Here is a 24,858-nt window from a genome sequence, read left to right on the forward strand (position 1 = left end):
TGCCTCTCTTGTATCATGAGTCCTGCACCCGATTTTACGAAGCGCTGTGATGCGTCACAACTCGAGTTGCGACAACTAACACGCTGTGATGCATCGTAGGGATACAACACTCGCAGTGCTGCGATTCATCATAAGTTACGATGAGTTTCATGAAACAGGGTGCAATTCACATTAAGTGGCCGTTTTGGGTATACATTTTGTTCTTTGTTCAATGAGGTGCACGCATTGAGTAGTAGCCATAATCGCAGTCGGTATCGAGCCAATCACAAGGCAGAACACAAGCAACAGGGGATGAACAATGACATAGGAATGCCTTTGTAACAACTCATTCAAATGACTTGATAAGCGACTGACAGTTTACTTTTGAGGACACAAACCTGGCAAAGTGAATAGCGGTGTCTTCATGCTGCTGCGGATATGTATTGAAGAATAATACTGGGGAAGTGTGACAGCTATGCGCAATGACTCAAAACATCTTTGGCCTACTGCCAAATTGTGGTCAGCTCTGAACGAACTACATCGAGTACAGAAGTCATCAGAATCATAGTGAACCAAAACTTTGCACAAAAATAAAAATCAAAGTTTCACTTTAACTGTGGCACATGCAAAATCATGCAAAAAGCCAAACTAAGACTGCACGAGGCCTCATCTCTCAATGCAAATTTAAAAACTCACTTGTGAAAAAAACTAATAAATAAATGTTAAAAATTGGAAATACTCTGCTACATGTACAAATAAAAAATAGTTGGTAGATGATTTTTTTTTCCTGCTGACTTCATTCAATCCTGTTCATATTTAGGCTTTAAATTCAGCTTGTTTTTAAAGCAAGGCACTTGAAATCGTTTGAAAACTTAAAATGTACAACCTTTTTGAGGAAAAGTCGATTACAAAGAAACAATCTTGTGGCAGTTTTATCGACTCACTAAGCAGCAACTGATGCATTACATTATGAATATTAACTGTCACCGGTACCCTCCCTGCTTTGGTTGTGCAGTGACACATCGGCAGTGATGACAGGTAACCGGCGTGCATTTCAAAAGTACTGCACTGTAGTGCCAAAAATGTTGAATAGCCAAGATTAAGTTAGTAGATTAAGTTAAAATGCTGCAAGTGACAGTGCTGAAAAAGATGCTATTTTCCTTGAAACAACAATAGTAGTTATAATAGTCTCACAATTTCTAAAGTTTTGTTGGCTCTCACATTAGAAAATATTGTGGTTAAAAATCCCTGTCCCCACCTGACCAAATTTAAATTGTTTACAGACGACACAGTTATACTCGAAAAATAAACGTCGACGTGTATACATTTAGAGTACGTATACATTGCACTTTTTTTAAGTCCGCACGGTGTTTGTTTGCTCTGTGCTTCAAACCTCAACTACAACACAGAAACTTGGCCTGACTGAAGTAAACAGTGATTAGCAAATTCAAACGCGAACTGGTCCTCACCAATATATTATATCACATGACTTTTTGGTTGGTAACCCAATATTTTGCTAAGTAGATATTTCCAGCGTTAAGCAAAATTCAACGCTTGACAGCAAAATGGAATTGACGCTGGATTTTTCAGACTTGATATTTCTATGAAAGCCAAAACTGTCCACAAAAATGAGAAAATCTTTTAAAACCAGTCACTGCAACTGCTCAGGAGTTACAGGGACCCAATCTCATGTTCATAAAATGTTGCTTACCACATAAACCTGGTAATCAAAAATGATTAGAACCTGTCACATGAAGTACATACCGGGTAGCCAATTCCTGCTTACCGAATTTTCCCTGTGCTCACCACTTTTAGTCTTTCCAAAAAAAGTAGCTCAGATTGTTCAACATGTCTGTTCAAAATTATCGGTATTACAAAGCGTGTATTTGCTGTGCTGAAAAATGTTAGTGGTGATTCAAACTGACAATTAAAGAGGATTGAAAGGTCCATGTCCAAATTTCTAACCCTTCATGATAACCAACGACATTGAGAGTTCTTCAACATTGTTTATTTTAAGTTAACCTTCTACACGAATTTCGGCTCTTCGCTTTAATACTGACACAAAACTAACATATGTGACCAGATTATAAAATGAGACTTCAAGAAACAGTTCTTCTTTTTCCAAGGCAGTTAAAAAAAAGCAAATTCAGTTCTTCGGTTTGATATATCACTATTTAAAATGTTGACATTCTGATGAATCTGGACATTTGGACGTGAAAACGTTGACAATTACTAATTGATACCTCAAGAGGGAGATTTTTTGTTAAGGTCTTGTAACTAAATTGTAGCTCAGATGACTTAAGACACATGTTGTTGAGTTGCGGATCACATGATTTTATACATATTTTGACACTGTGCTAAGGAGAAATGCCTATCGTGGATTTGGTCACGAGTACGCCGAGCTCAGATTGGTTGACTGGGAGATGGATCGCGTGACTCGCTTGACGAGATACGTCTTGAGTTTGCCCTTCCCCTTGACGGACACGTACCCCCTGCTCTCGCAGAAATAGCCAAACTCCATCAGGACCATGGCTGTTGGCTCGGTCACCTGTGCACGTTAGTGGTGAAATAAAAACTTGAATAAAAATTGTGCATTTACGGTGTATTGAAAATAACAGTGTGTTGGTGTCTAGTGCAATAAGCCTCTGTACTGATGACGTCACAATTTGTTTACATGTGCACTTTCCCATGGAGCCAGTGGGGGCCCACGGTCCACTGAGCACCATAGGAAAGCACACATGTAAACAAAGTGTGACGTCATCAGTACAGAGGCTTATAGTTGTGGTGATTTTAGGTGATAAAGTGAATTTGTGACTTTATTCCAAAAACTCTGAGCATCAATGGCTTTTTTCTTGTATCAACGTATGTGCTTGTGAGGGTCCCACTATGTCTTTCACCGACCTGAGCATTAGGCCAAAAAAAAAAAGTCTCCGGTTTCTGGTATGGAGCTTGCCCAAAAAGTGGTGCGGCGACGCGGCTTTTTTTTTTTTTTTTACCTGATTTGTTTGCTTCAAATGTCGGCTGATGACTGCAAATGGTGCCCGACTAAACTTAGAGCAAATATATGGGAGTCCAGAGAGGCCAGATAAAGCTTATTCTCGACCATAACCCCATCTAAAAACACGTTAAAAGTGTGCAGCTGCAGGATTCCAGTCAAACCAGTGAGTTTGGCGGTTTTGAGACATCATCTTTCATTGAAAAAAAAAAACTTTTTCATTTTGCCGACGCGCATGGCTACGGCGACGGGCGCGCATACCAGAAACCGGAGACTTTTTTTTTTTGGGCCTTACCCCATATGTCATACTAGCGGTTTCTGAGCACTAATGACATCGTGTATCACCCTATGCGTCTGTGGGTGTCTCACCCTATGTGTCTGTGGGTGTCTCGCCATGTCTGTCACCTACCTGTATCTCCCCTATCAGTCCCGTTGTGTCCATCCTACTGGCTACGTTGACCGTGTTGCCCCATATATCATACTGTGGTTTCTGAGCACCGATAACTATATCATGTGCATGTATCACCCTATGCATCTGTGGGTGTCTCGCCGTGTCTGTCACCTACCTGTATCTCCCCTATCAGTCCCGTTGTGTCCATCCTGCTGGCTACGTTGACCGTGTTGCCCCATATATCATACTGTGGTTTCTGAGCACCAATGACGCCCGCCACTACCGAACCGTGGTTGATTCCTGCAATCGTCACAAAAAATAGAGTACACTACGATGAAAATTTGTTAAAATTTGTGAAACAAAGTGAAGAATCTGGGCTTGGGCTACATCAGATCATAATGTGGGTGGGGCTATTGGCTCCGTGCACAAGTGCCCCCTCATCGGTAAGAAAGGGAGAGTTGGGGGGAGACCACTGGGAGAGACAATCAAACACACTGCTGATGATGCCTGACGCTCACGCAAAGACGCAATGGCTTTGTGCACATTCAAAATAACATTAGTTGTGCGTATTTGGCGCTTTACCATAAGCACATGTGTTGTATACCGTCCATGGGGACGACTGAACGACTGAACATTTCTCTCTACAGTTTCTTCTTCTTGGTTCTTGGTTGGTTCTTCTCCTAAATACTCCACATGGGAGTTTTAACAGGAGGCCAGAAACACCGGGGCAAACCCCTTCTCTTAGCGATAAGTGTCACTGGGTTCTTTTATGTGCATTACACAACACACAGGACCTACGGCTTTATGTCCCATCCGAAGGACGCAGCAACAATGGTAAAGTGCCTTGCCCAAGGGCACAAGTGTGCACCCGGCTTCCTAAAACCCACACCACGGTTGCCGCTGAAACACCAGAGCATGAGTCCGGTAGGCCGTGAAACTCCAAGGTTTCTTCAGGCTTGTGAACTACAGTACCGTGTGCTCTGTTTGAGGAATTCTAGGTTTCATTTACCAGAAACTAATAACAATAGCAATAATAATATGTCCATGTAGATATATCCCACCTATTCTGAGTTTGAAGTCGTTGAATGCCTGTCCGTTCAGATACTCTAGCTTGTCTTGCAGCGCCATAGCAAACTCGGTCAGCACCCCAACGTAGTACAGCGACTGCTTGGATGTGCCGCTGCTCTCATGTTGCTGCAGGCCTGCCGCTGCCATGTAGGTGCTGCCAATGGTCTTAATCTTCTCTATACAGCAATACTTGGGCTTGGATAGTAACTAGAACAGAAAAACGAGAACAATAACTAATACTGACGAGTATCAATCCTCCAACTCTCAAAGATTCTTTAAATCCACTGGGTTATTGGCTGATTGAGGATGTTACAGCAAGCTTTCAAGTATTCCTACTTGTCCCCAATTGTTTTTTTATTTTTGCCATCTCCTACATTTCCTATTGCTTCCTTGAAATTCCTACGTTTTCCTATTTTTTTATCTCATTGAATTTTTTTCATAACAGTATTACACACTGTCATATGTAAATCACACAATGAAGGGCTTGGGCGCAGGAGTACTGCAACTGTACTTCCAAGAGCTTAGTTGAGGATGGAGCACATGTGTTGTGAGTACAGAACATGCCAAATGAGGCTTATGATGCTGTGGACATGGGTCAACGAAAGCTACTCCTGAAAGTCAGCAAAAGTCCGACTTTTATCCTGATTTTTGACCTCCAAAGTCCTACTTTTGTCCTTTTTTTTGTGAGTGGAAATTTTGATTTTAGTGTTGTCCTACTTTTTCACCTGGGTCTGCTTGAAAGCATGTTACAGCCAAGCAACTTTGACGCCACATCCACTATGGCTGGCAGTAACACACTCAACTATAGCCAGTGGATTCAGCTGCCTCCATCGGTGGGTCATTCTATAAATTTTGGGTCCAAAATGTGACATTTTTTTTTCCTGTCCCTGTTACCTTGTTACTTTGTAATTTGCCATGTGAGTTTTTGCCACTGTTTCTGGCAGTGGCTGCAATATGCGCCGCAGCACCTTGTAAACCCTTATAAGGTGCTGCATAATGGGTCTCATATTTTCTCATCAACTTTATTTTACCTTTCTTTAATAATACACACAATTTCCAGCACCTTGAGTACCTAATTGTTGGTAGATACGTGCGCTATATAAGACTCCGATATTATTCTTACAAATGTATTATTAGGGAGATACGTTAGCGTAGAAAATTCGGTAGTAGGGAGACACGGGCTTAAGTGTCTCCCTATTGGCACAGCAATTTTTTATTTGTTGGGTAGGTAGTTTGCTATTCATAATCACTCTTGCAGGACGACTGAATTAAGCCGTGCATCAGAATTATAAAATCATAGATGTCAGATGTAACAGGGACAGGAAAAAAAGTGGACCCCAAATTATAGTATTTGGGATGTAGCCTTTCCTGCATAGGGCTTGATGCCCCTTGTGATGGTGGGGAAGGGTTGAGGGGGTGGGGATGCTCTGTATCACTAGACAGGGCCTCACCTCATCAAAATCAGCGATGATCTCGTTGAGTAGTCGCAGGCACTCCAGGCCCTCGTTGTTCACGTCGCTCTCCGTGTAGAACTCCTTGAAGTTGGGTATGGATGCAAACATGACGGCGACAACGTTGTAAAACTGATGGTATAACTCCTGTGCAAAAAAAAACCAAACCAAAGGTTGAAAAATTAATCAAAGAACTCAATTAAATTTGGTACAAATATTACTGATGTGTACAATGAGCAGTCACAGACAACACTAAAAGGATAATTTGTTAAAATGCAAAGACACCTGCCATTTTTTTGTTGTAGAAAGCACCGTAACAATGAAGCTATGTATCAAAAGAAGAAATAAATTATCCTTCATTAAAGGGCATATACAACATTTGCTTTTGCTGTAATTTTCAGAAATGGCTGGATTTGGGGGTTAGTATTTTATAGAAAATATTTTTACACTGACTTGTTTGAAGGTTTGCGTTCGTAGACGCTGAAAAAAAACAAAACAAGAAAAACATCATGTTCCTGTAGTCTGGTTCCCTGATCCCACTTGAGATGAAACGGGGCAATTTATAGACGTCGGGAATTGTAAGGTCAGGGAACCAGTCTAGCTGGCTTGTACCTGTTCATAGGTGTGTAATCGATTGCGAACAAAATGTGGACCAACTAAATTGTGTAACTTGAGGCAGTATATAAAAAAGCCAGTTTTATTCCAACGATGGTCGGCTGACCACCACTGGAGATTAAAACAAAAATTACACCTTTCTTAAAAATGTCAGCACACCAGGTGCCATGATCTTACAGGATGCTTTAGACTGTCATTCACCAACAGTCCAGTTTGGTATTTTGTAATAACTTGCTAGTTTTGTTTTTTGATGTTGGTAACGTTGTATATTGCCTTTAACGATACTTGAATGGCAAATTAGAAAGTACCAAGTCAACAGGTACAGGAAAAATGTCACACTATGGACCCTCAGTTTATAGAATGACCCAGATACTCACGTCCGATTTCATCCTCTGTTTCATGAAGTGTTGAGCGACGTGAGCCGGCAGCATGTTCTCTAGCAGCACCTTGTTGAGGGATTCCATCGTCTCGACTTCCTCCCTCTCGACTTTGAATTTCATCTGCCACAGGAAGCCTTGCCTCGATAAATATTCATTCTGTCAGTCAAAAACAGAGAAAGGAGAAACCGGTAATAATACAAAAACGATGGCTATTTATGTAGCGCTTTCATCTTGGATACCGTAATTACATTGGTCTAGAACGTCCATGTGTCCAATCTAAACACCGCAAAAGAAGAAAGTCCACCCTCATCGGAGGGGTCATCATTTTGAATCTGATTGTCTTATGATGACGTCATTTATATAGACCTTTGGGAAATGTTGTTAGCTACATTTTGACTGTAAATCGTCCATTTTTCATAAACCATTGTCAATATTGGACGATTTACAGTCTTTGGTAGTAATAATAATAATTTGGGAGCCTAATCATCCTTACTCGCAGCTGGGATGCTGAATTGCAAAGGACGCGGCTACAACGTGGTCAGGCCGCTGGCACGTAAAGGCACCTACGGCTGCCGGCCACATCGACCCATAATGACCACGGAGCACAGCCTGAGATCGAAAGTGTTTGATTTTTCCGGAGGGAGGAAAACCGGAGGGCCCAGAGAAAAACCCTCGTGGCACAGGAGAGAACCAACGCACAACTCTACTCACATGTGGTCCGCGGCCAGGATTCGAACCGTGGTCTCCTTGGTGAGAGGCGAGCGCTTTACGCACAAGCCACCCATGCCACCCTAGCAAACGGCAGTATCAAAACGGGGTAGCAAACGCGGTATGCAGTATCAAAACGGGGTAGCAAACGGGGTAGCAAAATGTAGCTAACAAAATCCCCAAAGGTCTATATAAATGAAATCATCATAAGACGATAAGACTAAAAATTATGACCCCTTCCAATGAGTGTGGACTTTCTCTTTTTTTGCAGTGTTTATAAAAATGACTGTTTACTTTAATATAATTGAACAAACTTTTGGCCGGTGACCTGGTTTACTTCAGTGCACTGACCTGTCTGGTCACCAGGAAGAGAGTGAACAACATAAGGAGTAGTTCCACGGTTGCCATGACGCGAAGTGGTATGTGCGCTATGTTACCGATGACACTGCACATGAGAAACAAAAAATTGTTGACTGTCATATAATTAAATCACACTCTCCTGAAAAATCAAATAAACAGGGCGAGTCAAAAAAAGGAGACCCAAATGGCAGGACCAATTATTTATTGAAGTTCTGAATGTGGCGCTTTCAAAATCTAGGATATGAAAGCCCTATTCATAATCTTTCTTTTAGTACAAGAATCATTCAAATCACTCATGTACTTTTTATAGGGATATATGTGAATTTTTTTCGTTTTGCTGAAAGAACACTTACCTTTTCTGTGATCCTTGGACAGAAGTTTGAAACGGTGTCTGTGTTTAAAATTCCGTAACTTGAAAAGTACATGAGTGTTTTGAATGATTCTTGTACTAAAAGAAAGCTTATTAATTGGGCTTTCATATCCTAGATTTTGAAAGTGCTACATGCAGAACTTTATTTGAAAAAACAGTCCTGACATTTGGGTTTCCTTATTTTGAATCGCCCTGTATTTGATTTCTTGATGCTTACATTCCAGAAAATTGCAAGGTTAAAAATGTGCTGTCCGTGTTCTTCAACAAATTCAATTTGTCACTTCTAACAATTTTGACCTTTGTTGTATATAAAAGAAAATATTTCTTCTATTTGGCTGTCTGAAATATACTGAAAACAAACTTTCATGCTCAATACTTAAGAAGGGCTTTAATTTTGGGCTATTTTTGCCCCCAAACAGAACCGCACTGCGAATAGACTGGTTCTCAGTCCCTACATTACCAATAATGAAAGGCGGCAGGAATCAGTCCACCCTGCCAGAATTGATTTTTTGTCGGGCTGCATATAATTTGAAAGTTGAAATGTAACTTTTGTTTGATCTTTTTAATAAAAGAAAACTGGTAAGCACTAAAATCAAGGCCAAAACATTTTTTGCCCTAGCATGACAGTAGAAAATGTGTACAAAAATGTTTCGGTATTTCAAAACGGCTCACCCTTGACTGACGTAGACAGCATTATCCCAGTTGTCGAAGACGACTGCATGGGTGTAGTTGAAGATGAGACAATACGCACCGAAGCCAATCAGCATCATGAGGAGTTTGATGCAGTAGCCTAGTTGGAGGAACATGACGCAGCCGAGCATGGCTAGGAGACAACTCCTGGCAAGGTACTGGAGGGAGAGAAGCAACACAAGCAAGACGTAAGCAAAGATAGTGGCATGAGAAACATGCCGCAACCCATCAGCCCATTTCACAAAACATTATGTAATATGGTTTTACAATTACGCCACATTTCATTGCATACGTTGCACAACTTTTCACATGGCTATGGTCAAGGTGTTAGAGGATAGTATTGGTGGACGATTGACCACCACGACTGACAAATCAGATTGCTCAACGCAATGACCGTCATACTTACAGCGGGGGCTTTGCAAGCAAACTGGCCCGTGTCGGTTAGGTTACCGGTACCGTCAGATACCGAGAGCGCCGACTCGTAGTCGTAGACGGTGGACACTGTGAGAGAGCCAGGCTGTGTCTCACACACTGACTGGAATCAAAGAAAGAAGGAAAACAGAGCATTCGGGATCACTCTTGGAAAAAAAACGAAGAATAAAATTGTAGTTATAAACGATCTTAACCAGTTCGTGATAACACGCACTGGCTGTATCTGTACACTGGCACGGCTGACGGGTTAAAATGTCAAGATTGCCTCGACTCGCCTCTGGGTGACGTCTAAACACGCTTATCCCTTGTGTCTTTTGTACACACACAAAGTCTGTGAAGTCTGTGGAGGCAGACCGTGTGTTGATCTTGAATTGGCCGTTGTGCACAGCCTACATTTATGCTCCAGTGCACACCCCGGAGCATTGAAACATTTTAGGTTTCGGCAAAAAGTGTACAAATACTGTTGAAGAGACTCTCAGCAACCAGTATTTGTTGCGTTTGGCTGTTTATCAGAAGTTGGCTGGAAAATTGTGTCTTTTGCGAAAATCAAAATTTTCGGCGAAAATAATCCTGACGTAAAGTCGTTAATAATTCAAATAATGCTCTTACACACCCCCACCCACACCCTCAAAAATGAAATTGAAAAGCAGGCAAAATGAATCAGCGGTATATATTTATCTAACAGACCAAGTCACAGTACATATGACAGCAATCGATAGGCAACAAAGCTGTACGCATAGAGCAGCCACAGTACAGACATACGGTGAAAAGGACCGAGTGTCAAACGGGGTAATACATGTACTTACCACACTGATAACGGAGACGGTGTACAGGACAGCCATAGTCAGGAAGGATAGAATCATCCGCATCCAGCTTCGTCTCGTGACCAGCTTAGCCAGCCAGCCAATGGCGAGCTTGCGAACACACTGTTGCAAAATAATATCAACCAAAGAAAACCAACAAAAAATGAATCTCAAATTTCACAATACTTACTCCCTCGGGAGTTTACAGCTCGATGCTGCAATTTAGACGCAAAGCAGCTAAAATCAACCACAATAACCATCTCTGCCTTCACAGGAACCCATTTACTCCTGGGTGGAGAGAAGCAATGAGTCACAAAGTGCCTTGCCCAAGGGCACACGTGCCATGACCCCAGGCTGGACTCAAACCCACAACCTGCAGAATTACCCGCAGACCACGAATTCAATGCAGACCACGAGGCCACAGCATATTCTAACCACTGGACCATAGTGTTTAAGACGGTTTAAGAGACTGCATTTATTTTACCGTTAACATCAATTTCCTTTTCAACTTAGTCATAATCACAATATCCCTCACCTTAACTTGTTCAGCCATGCCGATGAACAGCACAAAGAGAAGCACCATAAAGGCAACACTGAAGGCGACCAGCATCAGTATACCACGTGGTTGGGTTAGCAACTCACATATTAGAATAACCAGGAAGGTCAAAACCACACAGGCCATGTAATACTTGAAGGACGGGTCCCGTGAACAGGCAAACTGAAAAGAAAAGTTATTCCATAGACGTAATAAATAAAAGGATCAAAAGAAACCTACAAAATTATTATCAAAAACCTTACTTGGATTACGATTGTACTGGTACTAAACATCTCATGACATTATTCCGTCTGGCTTGCTGCCATTTAGAAGAAATGTAGGTGATTTCCAACGATCAGTCAATTGGAATAAAAGAGTGCTATTGACAAAATCTTGTTTTGTGATCAAAAGGTTGTGCATGGTTTTCTGCTGTTTCTCGAAAAGTATAATATCCACTGAGCTGAAACTTCAACAGGTTAGGTTTTGAACATTCGTTATTGGATTGTGAGTGGTGTTATTATTGGAAACGAACAAATGCATTAAAAGCAAACGATTATGTATGCCTTTAATCATGAAGTGGATAAGGAAAACAATAAAGGTAAAATCTTGAAAACTGCAAAAGCACTTTTTTTGAATCTGGGAGTAAAGTTGTCTCAATATAGCCCACTTTTTCTGACTTTGTAAAGTAAGTTGGCTGAACCCTCGACCTAGGGAATACAATATGGGTGCTCTACCAACTGAGCTGTCCAGTATATAAAAAGCCTTAAAAAAATTGTTTATGTAATCGTTGATCTTTTAAAAATGTCTAAACAGAATTCATGAAACATGTACATGCTGCGTGGCTAGGTACATGGGACCCATAGAGCTATATTAAATTACTAGAGCACTAACTCCTCATTCTTGCGTGCAGAGACGCTTTGAAGCCGTCCTGGGCGCAGACATTTTGAATTCATGTGCGTGTTTGTAGAACATTATGAAATTAGATGGATTGAATTTTGAAAGTGTACTCTACATGCAACGCGCAAGTAGAACATACGCAAACAACTTCAACGCGTCAAGACAGTTCGAAAAATGTCATGGCAAAATGCATCTGCAGCGAATACGCGCACGCGTTGCGCTGTTTGCGTAGAGAAAAAAGAAACGCTCATTTGCTGATCGTGCGTTTCGGTGTTAGGCGTATCGGCTTCGATGACGCACCGGTATGGAATACAAACGCAGATATGCAAATAGCTGTACAAAAGCTGTACAAAATTTCGAGTTTTCCATAGGTTTGTGTACAAACATGGATGCGCCCATCAGGCATCTCTTTGTACATCGAGTTAGCGCTCTAGTAATTTAATATAGCTCTATGGTGGGACCCTAGTATTCATTGCTCTGCTAACCACCGAATTTGGAGCTTGTGATTGACATTTTGAGCATACAGGACTCGGAAAGAAGTCCTGGGTAATTCTTTAGGCCTGAAAGCTCAAAATCCTTACTGGAAGTGCACAAATTTCCCAAGAGTACCGACCTTCTTCTCGAAGCTCGCTTTGCGGAAGAACATGGTTCCTCGGTGGAAATCGTCGGACCGTGACCAAGGCCTGTCAGAGGAAAAATAGAGAGAGAAATCACAAACCAAATCCCTTAAAGGTAGAGTAGATCATTTGCAGCTATCTAAAAAGTAACTGACGAAATTGTTGTTGAAAGCTTACTTGGTTTAATGATAGTAATGGCACTAAAACTCCCTGTGAAATTATTCCTTCTGGCATGCTGTCATTTTTAAGAAAACAACAAAAGAAGGCCATTTCCAATGATGCGCCAAGTGGCGCATTTTTGAAAATTTTCGTTAGTAGTTGGTTTGTAATTCGGCAAATCTGTGAATGGGTGCGTGCAAGCATTGACATGTCGCACACGCGAGCGGTTGCTATTATTCTTGGTTCAGTGCGTGACATCGCGTAGCTGCAATGGGCTGAATGAGAACGTGTCCCAGACAGTGATTTCGGGTGCAATTCAAAACATGGCTCAACAACTTTTGAATTGAAAAATCAAGATCCTAGAATATTGTTTTTTCAGAATATGGAGCATTCACTGAGCTAAAACTTCTTCAGATTTGTTGTCAAGCACCCGTCTTTACATTTTGAGCACTTTTGTTGCTTTAAACGAAAAAATGCACAAATGACAAATGATCTACCTTTAAATGAAACGAAAAATTAAACACTAAAAAAAATGATGTAGTTGTTCGTTTTACCCAAATGTTTGATGTAGTAGTATGTGTTTTAGCAGCAGTGTCCTGTTATTATATTTTGTCATCAACTCTGACTTTCAAATAACTGACAGCAGTGACCTTTGAACCTTGACCTTAGATGACTGATAAACTTACTTCTCTGTGTTGATGGACTCGATGGCTTGCAACATCCTCTCATTCACCCGTCGGTCGTATACAACTGACTGCTTCTTCATTCTACAACCATAAAAGTAAAGAAGCAGCAATCCGTACATTAACTAGTGCTTCAAACAAGGAGAACTTATTCTCCATGAGGCAATTCTTTAAACTTAAACGTTAAAATTAAGCGACTCTTCTCTTACAAAGTTGAAGAAAAGATGAGAACTTGTCTGAAATGTTGTAGGAAATATGTTCAATGCAGAATAAAGGTTAAACTTCAGGGGACCCTAAACACTATAGCCTCAGCAGCAGTTTGGCCATACTTCATGATCTAGCTGTGGCACTATCCAATGCACACTATGTGCATGCTTATACACAGTTATGGTGACGCTAAAAAATCACTCAGAAACTAGAAAAATGCCAAAATGCTAAAGGGGTAAGTATTGAGGATCTTCTAAAACTTCAGTGGACCAGTGACCGAATCTGATGTAATTTACCTTGTGCTATGGTCGAGTGGAGTAAACGGAAACAAACAGCTGTTGACTGCATAGATACCCTGTGGAAAAAAAGCAGATAATTTTTGACATGTTTTATAAATGATGAACTTGACCAAAGAACCAAATAGTTGAAAAGCTGAGCTTCAGTAATATTATCCAGAATCTTTCAATCATTTCCAATGCAAAAAAAGACTTTCTTAACATTAAACTTTAACTTGACTTAATTTGAAAATTGACACTCAAATTATACAGCAAAATTACATTGTCATTAAGTTTATGACTGCCTTTGAAAATGGTCCACGGCTCCACTCACCGTTACACCGACAGTCTTGGGCAACTGGACCTTCTCAAGGTTTGCAAACGGCTTGTCCGCACCCCAGCTCTCCAAGTAGTGCGCGATTTTCTTGGAAGGACGCCCTCTACCTTCCTGGACGTTGTTCTCCGAGTCGAGGATGTCCTCTTTCCTGGACTGTTGGGAGAGAGAACGATTATCAATCAACTTTGTGTCTTGAGACAAATTCAGTCAAAAAGACAGCGATTAAAGATGTATTTAGCATTTTTTAAAACTATTTTTTGGTTTCACCCTGAAATATAGATTTTCTTTTAAAATTATTTTTCTAGTAATACCAAGTTTTTCACTTATGAATTAGACATCAAGAAACTGTCCCAGCTTCCAAAACAAATCTGATGTGGGTGCACATACACATGACATGCACAATATGGGAGTCAGGTTGGCGCAGCGGTTAGTTTCCTTCCACCGATAAGGCCCGGGTTCGATTCCTGCCCTGGTCCACATGTGGATTGGATTTTCAGTCCCTACCTGATTCCGTGGGTTTTACCCAGAATAGAATATTCTTCTGGGCTTTTCCTCCCACCTCTAAAACTGTAATTTCTTCTCATTGTCTCCTCTCTACAGGTTTCTTCAGGCTTGCGAGCTATAGTGCCTAGGGCACTTTGAGGAATCCTTGGTTTCAGTACCAGAAAGAAATAAAATAAATAAAATATGCAATGTGGTATTGGAAAGGTACACAAGAAGTTGCCCATGTGTCGGGTAGGCAGGGCTTAAAGGGAATGTACAACATTTGCTTTTGCTGCAATTTTCAGAAATAAATGGATTTGGAGGATTAGTATGCTATAGAAAATATTGTTAAACCGACTTGCTTCACGTTTGGGTTCGGAGATGCTGGAAAATCCAAGAAAACCAACCATGTTCTTGTAGTCTGGTTCCCTGACCCCACTAAAGATGAAACGGAACAATGTATAGACTTTGGGGAATCGTAAGGTCAGAGAATCAGTCTAGCAGGCTTGTACCCATTCACAGGTGTGTAATCAATTGCCAAGGAAATGCGGAATAACTAAATATGAAAAAGTAGAAGTTTTTGAGGAAAAAAAAGCCAGTTTTCTCCAACGCTGGTCGGCTGACCAGCGCTGGAAAAATACAGGTTTTCTTGAATAAGTCAGCAAACCAGGAGCTCCGATTTTACAGGATGCTTTGGACAGTCATTCCATAACAAGCCAGTAAGATATTTTGTGATAATTTGATCATTTCGTTTTTTTGATGTTTGCAAATGTTGTATCTTCTCTTTAATGGATCGGTGCTATTTGCCATGCATCCAGAACACGTTTCTACACACAACTACCTTTCAAACCCTTAAGATGAGAATGTCTGATATTCTGGCCACTCAGGCTATCAGCAGTATTCTACCTCTAGACTGACAATCTTGCAATGCTGTTTCATTCTGTTTACTCAGGCTATAGTTCCACAATCCTACCTTTGGGTCAACAATGAAGAATGTTTCTATGTTCTGTTCGCTCAGGTAGTCGCTGCGTTGCTGGCCGTGGGCCGGTTCCACGTCATACTTGCCGTTCAGATTATCTAGCGTTGCCTGGGTGATGTGAACTCTTCTACAATGACAAGAACCAGGAAAAGAAATAAAAAATGACTGTTCAGTACTTCAAAAGGGCAATGCAGAAAAGTCTGATGACCCTTTACCTCCCATAGCCTTCAAAATCAACGACGACGTTTTGAAGGATTTTATAGGATTTAGGAAGTTAAAGCTCAGCGACTGTAAATTTACATGGAACCTGTTTAGACTTGAGTCATTTTGTTGTTTTATATATTCAAAGGAGGTTGGGCCCATGATGAAAGGTTCCTAGCAAAACATGGCGTTAAAATTTCTTTTCTAAATTGTTATTTTTTCTAGCAATACAAAAGTTATTTAATTCTGAATGAGCCATCAACCCAAAAAAATTGTCCCAGGTTTAGTTACTGAATTATTACATAAACAAATTTTGAATTATTGGCTGCCAGACAATAATTCCCTTCTCGCGGGTTAGGCTGGTCCCCACCCCACAATCAGCATCGATAGTGTATGGACCGAGGGCCAGTCTGCTCGCAAAGCGAATCTGTTTGTGCCCAAAACAAAAACCGATTTTCTGATGGTTGCAGACGTCCTCAAAAGGCAGAAAGATTTCTTATTAAATGGAGAAAAAAAAAAATCAAATTTGTGAAATAGCATGGGAATTTTATGCAACTTGAAATAGGGAACAGCAATATAGCCCATGCACCCCTCCCCTACCAAGGCAGAAGGATTGTTTTATGTTGTTCACAGAAAATATTGTCAACATTTAGTAAAAATTATCCCCAGAGTCAAATAGTTTTCATCCACAAAAACAATTCAAGTCTTACCCCGGTTCGCCGCAGCTCTCCATGTGATTGGCTAGATTGACGTCATGTGACCAGACATCGTACTGCCATTTCTTGAGTCCGAGTACGCCGCAGAGCACGTTGCCGGTGTGCACCCCGACTCTCATGTTGACATTGACGCCAGTGGCTTCCTTGACCGTTCTAAAGAGAAAAAAAAAACAATGTGAAAGCAATTAGATGTCTGCCAAGACATGCAGCCGACCCTAGCAAGCTTGGTGATAGCGTGGTTAAGACATCTGGGCCCAATTTCACGGTGCTGCTTAACAGTTAGCAGAAAAGTTGTGCTTAGCATAGCAGAAAAAAATGTGCTAACCTTAAGCACTATTTCACGGCATGGACGTGCTTACGATCGCGCGTGCATGGAGATATCTATTGTTACATCACTATTTAAAGTTAAGAAAATTTTTCCTCTGAGGTAAGCATGCCTTTTGCTGTGCTTATGCTCACGGTCTCCGGCCCATGAAATAGACAGAGGCTCTGTTAGCAGAAAATTGTGTGCTTAGCAGTGCTGTGGAATTGCTCCCTGTACTTGAAAGCAGGGCCCAATTTCCTGCTTACTATAGCAGAAAATTCCGTGCTCACGGTAAGCGTATTTCACGCGTTAGCGAGGAATTTTGGCTTATGGGCATGCGAACATCCCGTAGCTAAGGATTCTGTGCTTACGGGTTATAGCTAGAGCGGTTAGCACAAAATGGTGAGCGTAAGCGCGGAATTCTGTGGATAGCAGAAATTGGGCTCAGGAGGTTTGGGGTTTGAGTCCCACCTGAACATTAAACTTGTGAATTTGTCTCACAGGCTCTTGAAAAAAAAAAATCAGACAACTTTTTGCCAGTTAAATTCAAAGACAGGCCCACATAGCTTTCAGGCTGAAATCCTTACTACAGTGCACTGCTTACCGCGCTAGTGAAAAATCCTAGCTTACTGTCAACTGTAGCAGAACATTCTTTGCTTATTGTAAATGTATTTTACGGGTTAGCAAGAAAATTAGCGCTGAATTTGTTCTGCTTAAGCGCTGTTAATGTGAGCGTGATCACAGAATTCTGTGGTTAGCAGCGACATGAAATTGGGCCCAGATGTGTACATAATCAGGTCAACAAGAAGTCAACCTACAGTCAAATGTGTCAGTCAATCACAAGTAAAAAGTCACTCTCAAGCCTATCACAATTCCATCGTAAAGGTCAATCAAAACTCACAGGGCGGAAAAAAATACAGAAAAGCAGATGTAACAAGTCAGTAGATAAGCTTTTCAATTAGCTTGAGACTGTGATTGATAATTTCAAAATATGATGGCTATGGACAACTTGATTATAGCTCTGCCATTCCAGTTTGAAAGATTCAAAGTACACTGCTACAGAAATTAAAAGGAATGACATAATACCAGCAAGAGGCTTAAACAAACATGCAACATATGTGAGGCGTTCTGGAAAACATAAAACAGAAGTGGGCAGAGGTCAAAATGAGGGTTTGCGGGTATTATTTTAGGAAAGAGAATAAAATTCTCCTTAAAATACTGTTTGTTGCACTTCAATCGGACATTCCGTTGACAAGTTATGGCTGTTTAAAGTTCACATTTATCGACATGCAAAAAGTAAATCACTGAGAAAAGGGCCTTTAAGTTTCGAGTTTTGTTGTAGTGAAAATGAAAGATGCCAATTGTTTTTCCCTAAACAAAAAATTCTTTAAAATTTGTGTAGGAGACATATCAAAGATTACAAATATCAATAAATGTGAAAAAAAATTCTTCATTTTGCTCCACTACAATATCATTGTTTCTGTCAATTAGACTATCACAGCCCACTGTACCATCAACTTTAACTTCTCATTAATAATTCAATCTTCACATTTAGAATTAATTAAATATTTCATTGGCAAACTCTCACAAAGCCTTAGTCTCCAAAAAGGTCACAGTCATCGAGTAAGGCAAACAAAACGTGAGAGACTTGACTGGACACGCGATGCATACAGCGTGACCAATCAGAAATGGGCGTCCACCGTGACCGATGAAGTTTGCTCGAAGGCTCGGTAATTAACTATACACTGTCACGGGGCATCAACTGTTCTAATCAAAAACCATTGGAGCCTGCTCAATGGACATGAGCTGTGGCTTGATAGGGGCTAAACTGCTTATCCCACACTATGTAAGGATGCACCCATCAATGTACACAAAGCTGTGAAGCCATCGCAAGTTACTTTCTGGGCTCCCAACATGGTCGCTGCTATGTTTATGGCCCACAGACAATGACAGAGTAAACTGATGATGTACATATATACAGAGATCAGTTTATACAATACAGTGCATATATTTTGGGCTCCCAAAATGGCGCCTCAGCGAATTCAGCCGTTGATCGTGAAGCACTACCCTGAAAGATCAGTGCGCTAAACATCGCATGTTAACCAGCTAAGCGTCTCTCAAATACTAAAAAGAGCACCCTGTCTTGTTCACAGAATTCATGAGAATAAAGGATTTCGTTCTGCCTCCAGCACTCTTAAAAATAATCACTTCGAAATCTCTCTATTGGGAGTGGGTATTTCCGTACTTTCTGCCTGACTGCGACTTTTTAGCTCAGGGCTATTGAGGTTTATATATACCCTCTCCAGTGCTCCCTGAACGAGGGGCAATCACTTTGAAGCTTCGATCGTGCTTGAGGGTGTACACGTATCAACAGCACGATGCTACCGTGGAGACAAGCACGTCCTCACAGGACTCATCAACCGCAAGAACATGAATTTTGACAAAACTGTCCGTAGCCCGAGAATGTAAATATTACATGCACAATGATTAGTACCATAGGCAAACTGCTACAGGTCTTGAGAGTACACATTCAGACATGTGTTGCTTTCCCAAACAGCAGAATCGCGCAGTTCGCCAAATTGCAATATTTAAAAAAATTAATTGCTTGAGCATTCCAGTGGTCATGCAAGAACAGGCTTGTGCATTTTAGAAGAATTTACGTCATTGAAACAATCATATTGGACATGTCATTTTTTAAATCTCCTTCTTTTTATATTTGACGTGGAATTTCTCAGGATCTTGCCACTTTCTAGAACTTTGCTAAAGGTTCCCAGTTTTTTCCACGGAATAAAAAAAGTTCCTTTTCACACCAAAGTCACCTTCCTCTCCTTCCACCGCTGTGACCCGGGTTCGAATCCTGCCCGAGCCAACATGTGTATTGGATTTTCAGTCCCTACTTGATTCCATGGGTTTTCCTCTGAATACTTTTCCCGGCTTTTCCTCCCACCTCTAAACTGTCATTTCTTCACATTGTCTTCCCATTACTGAAACCCCGGAGATCAGGGGATTCCATGAATGGGCTACCCAGTTAAAATAAGAAATAAATAAACAAATAAATTACATAATATATTCCTATGGTCAGCGTTTCATTTGAGAAAATTAAACGAGAATTTCGCGACAGAAACTTATGAAGTGTGGCATGCCAATATTAGCTGCTCCGTACATGTACATGCACAACGCTCTTCAGAAAACACAGGCTGACATGCAAGTGGCAATTACACATTACCAAGGCTTTAATGACATCTTATACTCTTCGCCAAGAGGACAGGAGCGAGTCGTATTACAACTTACAATTACAAAATGCTAATACTTGGGTTTGCCGTACAATGAGAGACTATCATTTTGGAGGACATCCGTAAAGAAAAAATAACAAAGATGGTAACCGAAGATAGCGCCGCAGGTAAATGTAGCAGGAGAGACACTGTCCGCCTAGAATGAATATAATGACGGCAGGCTGTTTGTTCTGGATTAAAGGCAACTCTTGTCGCGCCTACGGTAAAAGTTGTCAATGAAACTCTGTCAACACATCAATCATGATTGTTTTACCTTTATTTCAGAGTGGGAGTGTGGCCAAGTGGTTAGGGTTTGAGACTCATGATCAGAGGGCAAGGGGTTCGAATCCAGCTGCTGCCGTATGTTGTGTTCTTGGGCAAGACACTTTACACCCACTTGCCTCTTTCCAACCCAGGACTATAAGCGGGTACTGGCATAAGCTGCTGGAGAGAAACCGCGGGTCGTGATCGAGTAATACAAGTGGAGTGCTGTGGCCTCGTGTTTAAAGGCACTGGATTCGTGGTCTGTGGGTAAAGCTGCGGGTTGTGGGTTCGAGTCCAGCCGGGGTCATGGTGCGTGTGCCCTCGAGCAAGGCACTTTGTAACTCATTGCTTCTCTCCACCCAGGAGTAAATGGGTACCTGTGAGGGCAGAGATGGTTATTGTGACTGAATAAGCTTGCTTGCGCCTAACAGGCAGCATCAAGCTGTATACTCCCCAGGGAGCTGAGATGGTATTTGGAATGTTTAATTGGCCCAATGATCAGTGGTAATAATAATACTGTAAGCGCTGTGATTTAGTGTACTAATAAGAGCGTTCTTAAATGCCGATTATTATAATACAAGTGCAGATGCTCCGTACAATAAGCACAGTGGAATGTTAACAATCTCTCATGGTAACTGTTGACAATAGTTAGTCCAATGCGAACGCGACTTATAACTGACTAATGTTGCAGTGTAAACTTCCCCCAAGGAAAACAGATATTATCCGAGAATGAATACGTGAACAAACACAATGGTAATGAGGTAACATGACACACTTGCATCCTTAATTTCTCCTTAAAATATTGTTTGTTGCACTTCAATCGGACGTTCCATTGATAAGTTATGGCTGTTTAAATTTCACTTTCATTGACATGTCAAACAAAGTAATATACTGAGAAAAAAGGCCTTTAAAAGTATCGAGTTTTGTATTTGTGAAAATGACAGATGCCAATTGTTCTTCCGTAAAAAAATATATATATATTCCACAATTTTTATCCTATTTCGTTTAAACTATAGTAGACACGTCTAAGATTACAAATATCAATAAATCAGAAAATCGGGAAAAAAATCAGCCCGATTTGGGTTTTGCATTTTTTCTTCACTACAGCCTGTGCCCAATTCCGTCTCATTTTATAGCAAGAACACCTCACAAATGACACTATGTACAGTAAATATTATCATCAACAATGCCCCAAGCATTAAAACGAGGTCCACCCCCCCCCCCCCCCTTCTCGTAGAATTTTCCATGGCTCATCAAAATACAAAATCACGGATGAATCCTTCTCAGAGACAGATCCTGGGTTCATCCCCGCCCAGTACAACTAAAAAGCTAACGTCTGAAATCTACCGGCTTATATGACAAGAACAAACATGGACTGGCGGCGGAACGCAAGGCCGGGCCTGACTGCAGGGCATTTTACAGGGGAGAATTGGCCAACTGATGCATGGGAAATTGAATCGCCATCGTGTTTGTGCTTGCAATTAATTCCAAAGGGGGATTTGAATTCTCTTTCCTGAAATGTCAAACGACTGTGGGTGGAACTATATTTTATTATTTTTTTTTTAATTTGCATTATTTAGGATGTGAGTGTTTCAACTCCTGAATATGTCCGGCCAATTAAATTACTCCCGATGTCAAATTAAATTGGGGAAGTGTGCAATGCTGTGAGGCCTGGAGGCAAGTAGTGCATTGTGGGTCAAAAAGGGGCGAGTCAGGTTGAAGGTCAAGCAGAGGTTAAGATGGAAGAAGAATCTAATTTATGGTGATTTTTTTTTTTGCTGAAACTTTGCAAAAGTCTCAAAGGTTTGTCTGTTCCATAGACAAATTCGTGCACATGATAACTGTACACTCGTGAGGCCCCCTTCAATGGAGAAACCATTGTGCATGCTAGTGTACAAGGTAACATCCCCATGACGGATTATCTAAACAATACCGGTAGCTAGCACAATGCTTTCGCCACTGAACAGTTTTCAAAACTCCCTCCCCCAAGACAAAACACTGCCTATAACTACACCTGAAATTTTCAATTTGCTGATGCAGTACCAGCATCTTTTAGGAAATGGAGACAAGCAAATTTATCAACAATGATTGCTTTTTAAAATTGCCACACATGCCCTTGAGGTGCTCAACAGAACAATGGAGTACATCAAGAAAAACCCATTTGCTACGTAAAACACTCCCTAGGTGACAGCCCAACACAGTATAGGGGGTAAAAATCCATTTTACTAGTATGCTTTTTGTAGCACGTGGGTGTTACGCATGTTTTACAGAGTTTAAAGGGAATATACAACATTTGCATACAGAAAGACAGTCTGAAGCATCCTGTAAAATCGAGGTCATCTGGTGTGCTGACATTTTCAAGAAAAGTGGTATTTTTGTATCAATTTCCAACGCCGACCAGTGTTGGGAAATTTTTTTTTTTTCAAATACTGCCCCCAAATTACCATATTTAGTTAGTCCTCATTTTGTTTGCAATCGAATACACACCTATGAACGAGTACAAGCCAGCTAGACTGGTTCCCTGACCTTAAAATTCACCGACATTTATAAATTGCTCTGTTTCATCTAAAGTGGGGTCAGGGAACCAGACTACAGGAACATGATTGTTTTTCTCGTTTTTTCCAGCATGTACGAACACAACACTTTAAGCAGGTCAGCGTAACAATATTTGCTATAAAATTCTATCCATTTCTGAAAATTACAGCAAAAGCAAAATGTTGTATATTCCAGGGGCGGATCCAGGATTTGTTTTTTTTGGGGGGGGGTTAGTACCATACTTTCAATGGGGGCGCTGTTCAAATCCCAGGATTATTAGCACTACGGTATGTCACAGAATAATGTACATATACCCCTAACCAAGCTGGCTCTGTATGTATTTTGTGCAAGGCGGACATTATTACTAGCAAGAATAATTTGGGTATCGGAGCAGGGGGGGGGGGTTCTCAAATTTTTTTTGTGAATTTGTATGGACAATTTTTTTGGGGGGACACCAGAGCTGGGTTTCTTTTCTTTTTTTTACCCCCAAACCCGCCCCCCCCCCCCCCCCCTCTTGATCCGCGCCTGTATTCCCTTTAATTCAGCGTGTAATTTGATCGGGCAGGGCGTCAGAATCGATTGTCAGTTTGATTGAGTGCACGGTTGACTGGCTGCGATTCTTATAATGTTTTACACTGGACAGCTGAGAGTAATGTTTCGTTAAAAGCATTATAAAAAAAAATCTAGCCAACATAAATTTGGACGTGGACAATGGAATGGAGTGTACATGTAGCAACTTGTTAGTGCTATTTTCTGGATTTAAAAATTACAAAATTGGAAGCAATTCTCCCTGGCATGTTGTAATTTAGAAGAAAAAAACACAACAATTGTGCAGTTTGAAACAAGAGCAACACCATCAGAAGACAACTGCAGCCTACTTTTATTCAAGGTTCCCAAGACCTACACATCAAAGCAATGTGCATCAGTGTTCTTATTAAGTCAGTCACTTTCAGAGTTGTCTTCATGTCAGTTTACAAGCCAAACACAAGTTAGTCACAAGTCAGTCACAAGTCAACTGACTGACATGCGACAGTCACAAGTCAACTAACTGACTTATGATTGACTTGTGATTGACCTGTGATTGACTTTTGAAATGATGACTAGTGATCGACTTGTGATTGACTTTTGATGACTTGTGATTGACTTGTGACGACTTGGGATTGACATTATGACGACTTGATAACGACCATGATTCTGTCTATCTGAACAGAGGTGTGTACAGCAGACCACTGCATAGGAATCAAGGTGTAAACGTTTCTCTCAGGCAAGAAATTCTGATTGCTCATCAAAACGTGTGAGAAGGTGCATCACCTATGACGGTGCATCACCTGTGAAGGTGCATCACTGTGAAGGATCAACACCTGTATAATGATAATAACTTACTTGATGGCTTCACACATACACAGGCCCATCTCCACACAGTTGCAGGCGTGAGTCGGTCTGGAGATGGGCAGGCCCGACACGCAGTAGTAACAGTCCCCGAGAATCTTGATCCGCATACAATCATATTGCTGCACAGAGAAAAAGGGACAAATGCGAATAAACATGAAAGTCATACGCTAAGTGCATGTTCCACGAGGGTACTGTTTGCCTGCTCTTATTCAGAGCAGGACATTTTGCTTCTCCCACTTCCGAATCTGAAAATGGATGGCTTATTTCTTTCAGCTTTCATACGATAGACAGGATATATTTTGTACAACTGTTGACCTAGGGTAAACATTGCCTGAAAGCTATCCCACAATGCTTCATGTTTCCTTCAAAATATTTTGAAAAGGGATAAGCTAACACCAGAATCATGGGGTAGTGCATATGGAAATGTGTGATTTACAGTAATATACAACAATTTAAAAATCCTAATCAATCACAAGGCCTTGCAAACATTTTTGCTGTTTCCGTAAAAAAATACCTTTCCTTAAAATTAATGCAGCTCTTCCACTCCCTAATTCTCCCTGTACATGTATGCCCCATCCTTCTATTTGACCTTTCCCCCTAATTTGCCGGTGTGTTGTCTTACTTGCAAATAAATATAAATACAATTGGGGAGCTAATCGTCCTCACTCGCAGCAGAAGCTGAATTGCGAAGGATGCAGCCGCTACAACATGGTTGAGCCAAAGGCTTGTAAAGGTGCCTTAGGCAGCTGCCATAGGACCC

The 24,858-nt window shown here is 41.0% G+C and overlaps 1 protein-coding gene across 2 annotated transcripts in view; it reads right to left on the reverse strand.

Moving 5' to 3' along the window:
• Nucleotides 1-723: 723 nt before the first annotated feature.
• LOC119723675 (adenylate cyclase type 2-like) overlaps nucleotides 724-24,858 on the reverse strand; it is an 89,846-nt gene continuing 65,711 nt past the window's right edge. For both annotated transcript variants that reach the window (XM_038194459.1, XM_038194460.1), the window contains exons 7-23: nucleotides 24,090-24,217; nucleotides 16,326-16,484; nucleotides 15,409-15,541; nucleotides 13,950-14,105; nucleotides 13,637-13,695; nucleotides 13,137-13,217; nucleotides 12,288-12,357; nucleotides 10,778-10,960; nucleotides 10,246-10,365; nucleotides 9,414-9,542; nucleotides 8,990-9,165; nucleotides 7,939-8,032; nucleotides 6,877-7,035; nucleotides 5,885-6,031; nucleotides 4,427-4,640; nucleotides 3,541-3,665; nucleotides 724-2,527 (exon numbers count right to left, since the gene is read on the reverse strand). In XM_038194459.1, coding sequence (XP_038050387.1) covers nucleotides 2,366-2,527; nucleotides 3,541-3,665; nucleotides 4,427-4,640; nucleotides 5,885-6,031; nucleotides 6,877-7,035; nucleotides 7,939-8,032; nucleotides 8,990-9,165; nucleotides 9,414-9,542; nucleotides 10,246-10,365; nucleotides 10,778-10,960; nucleotides 12,288-12,357; nucleotides 13,137-13,217; nucleotides 13,637-13,695; nucleotides 13,950-14,105; nucleotides 15,409-15,541; nucleotides 16,326-16,484; nucleotides 24,090-24,217 — 2,295 coding nt within the window. In that variant the 3' untranslated portion in view covers nucleotides 724-2,365. The remainder of the gene's footprint in view (nucleotides 2,528-3,540; nucleotides 3,666-4,426; nucleotides 4,641-5,884; nucleotides 6,032-6,876; nucleotides 7,036-7,938; nucleotides 8,033-8,989; nucleotides 9,166-9,413; nucleotides 9,543-10,245; nucleotides 10,366-10,777; nucleotides 10,961-12,287; nucleotides 12,358-13,136; nucleotides 13,218-13,636; nucleotides 13,696-13,949; nucleotides 14,106-15,408; nucleotides 15,542-16,325; nucleotides 16,485-24,089; nucleotides 24,218-24,858) is intronic.

This window comes from Patiria miniata, unplaced genomic scaffold (assembly GCF_015706575.1).
Source record: "Patiria miniata isolate m_02_andy unplaced genomic scaffold, ASM1570657v1 HiC_scaffold_17, whole genome shotgun sequence".
Classification (NCBI taxonomy): Eukaryota; Metazoa; Echinodermata; class Asteroidea; order Valvatida; family Asterinidae; genus Patiria; species Patiria miniata.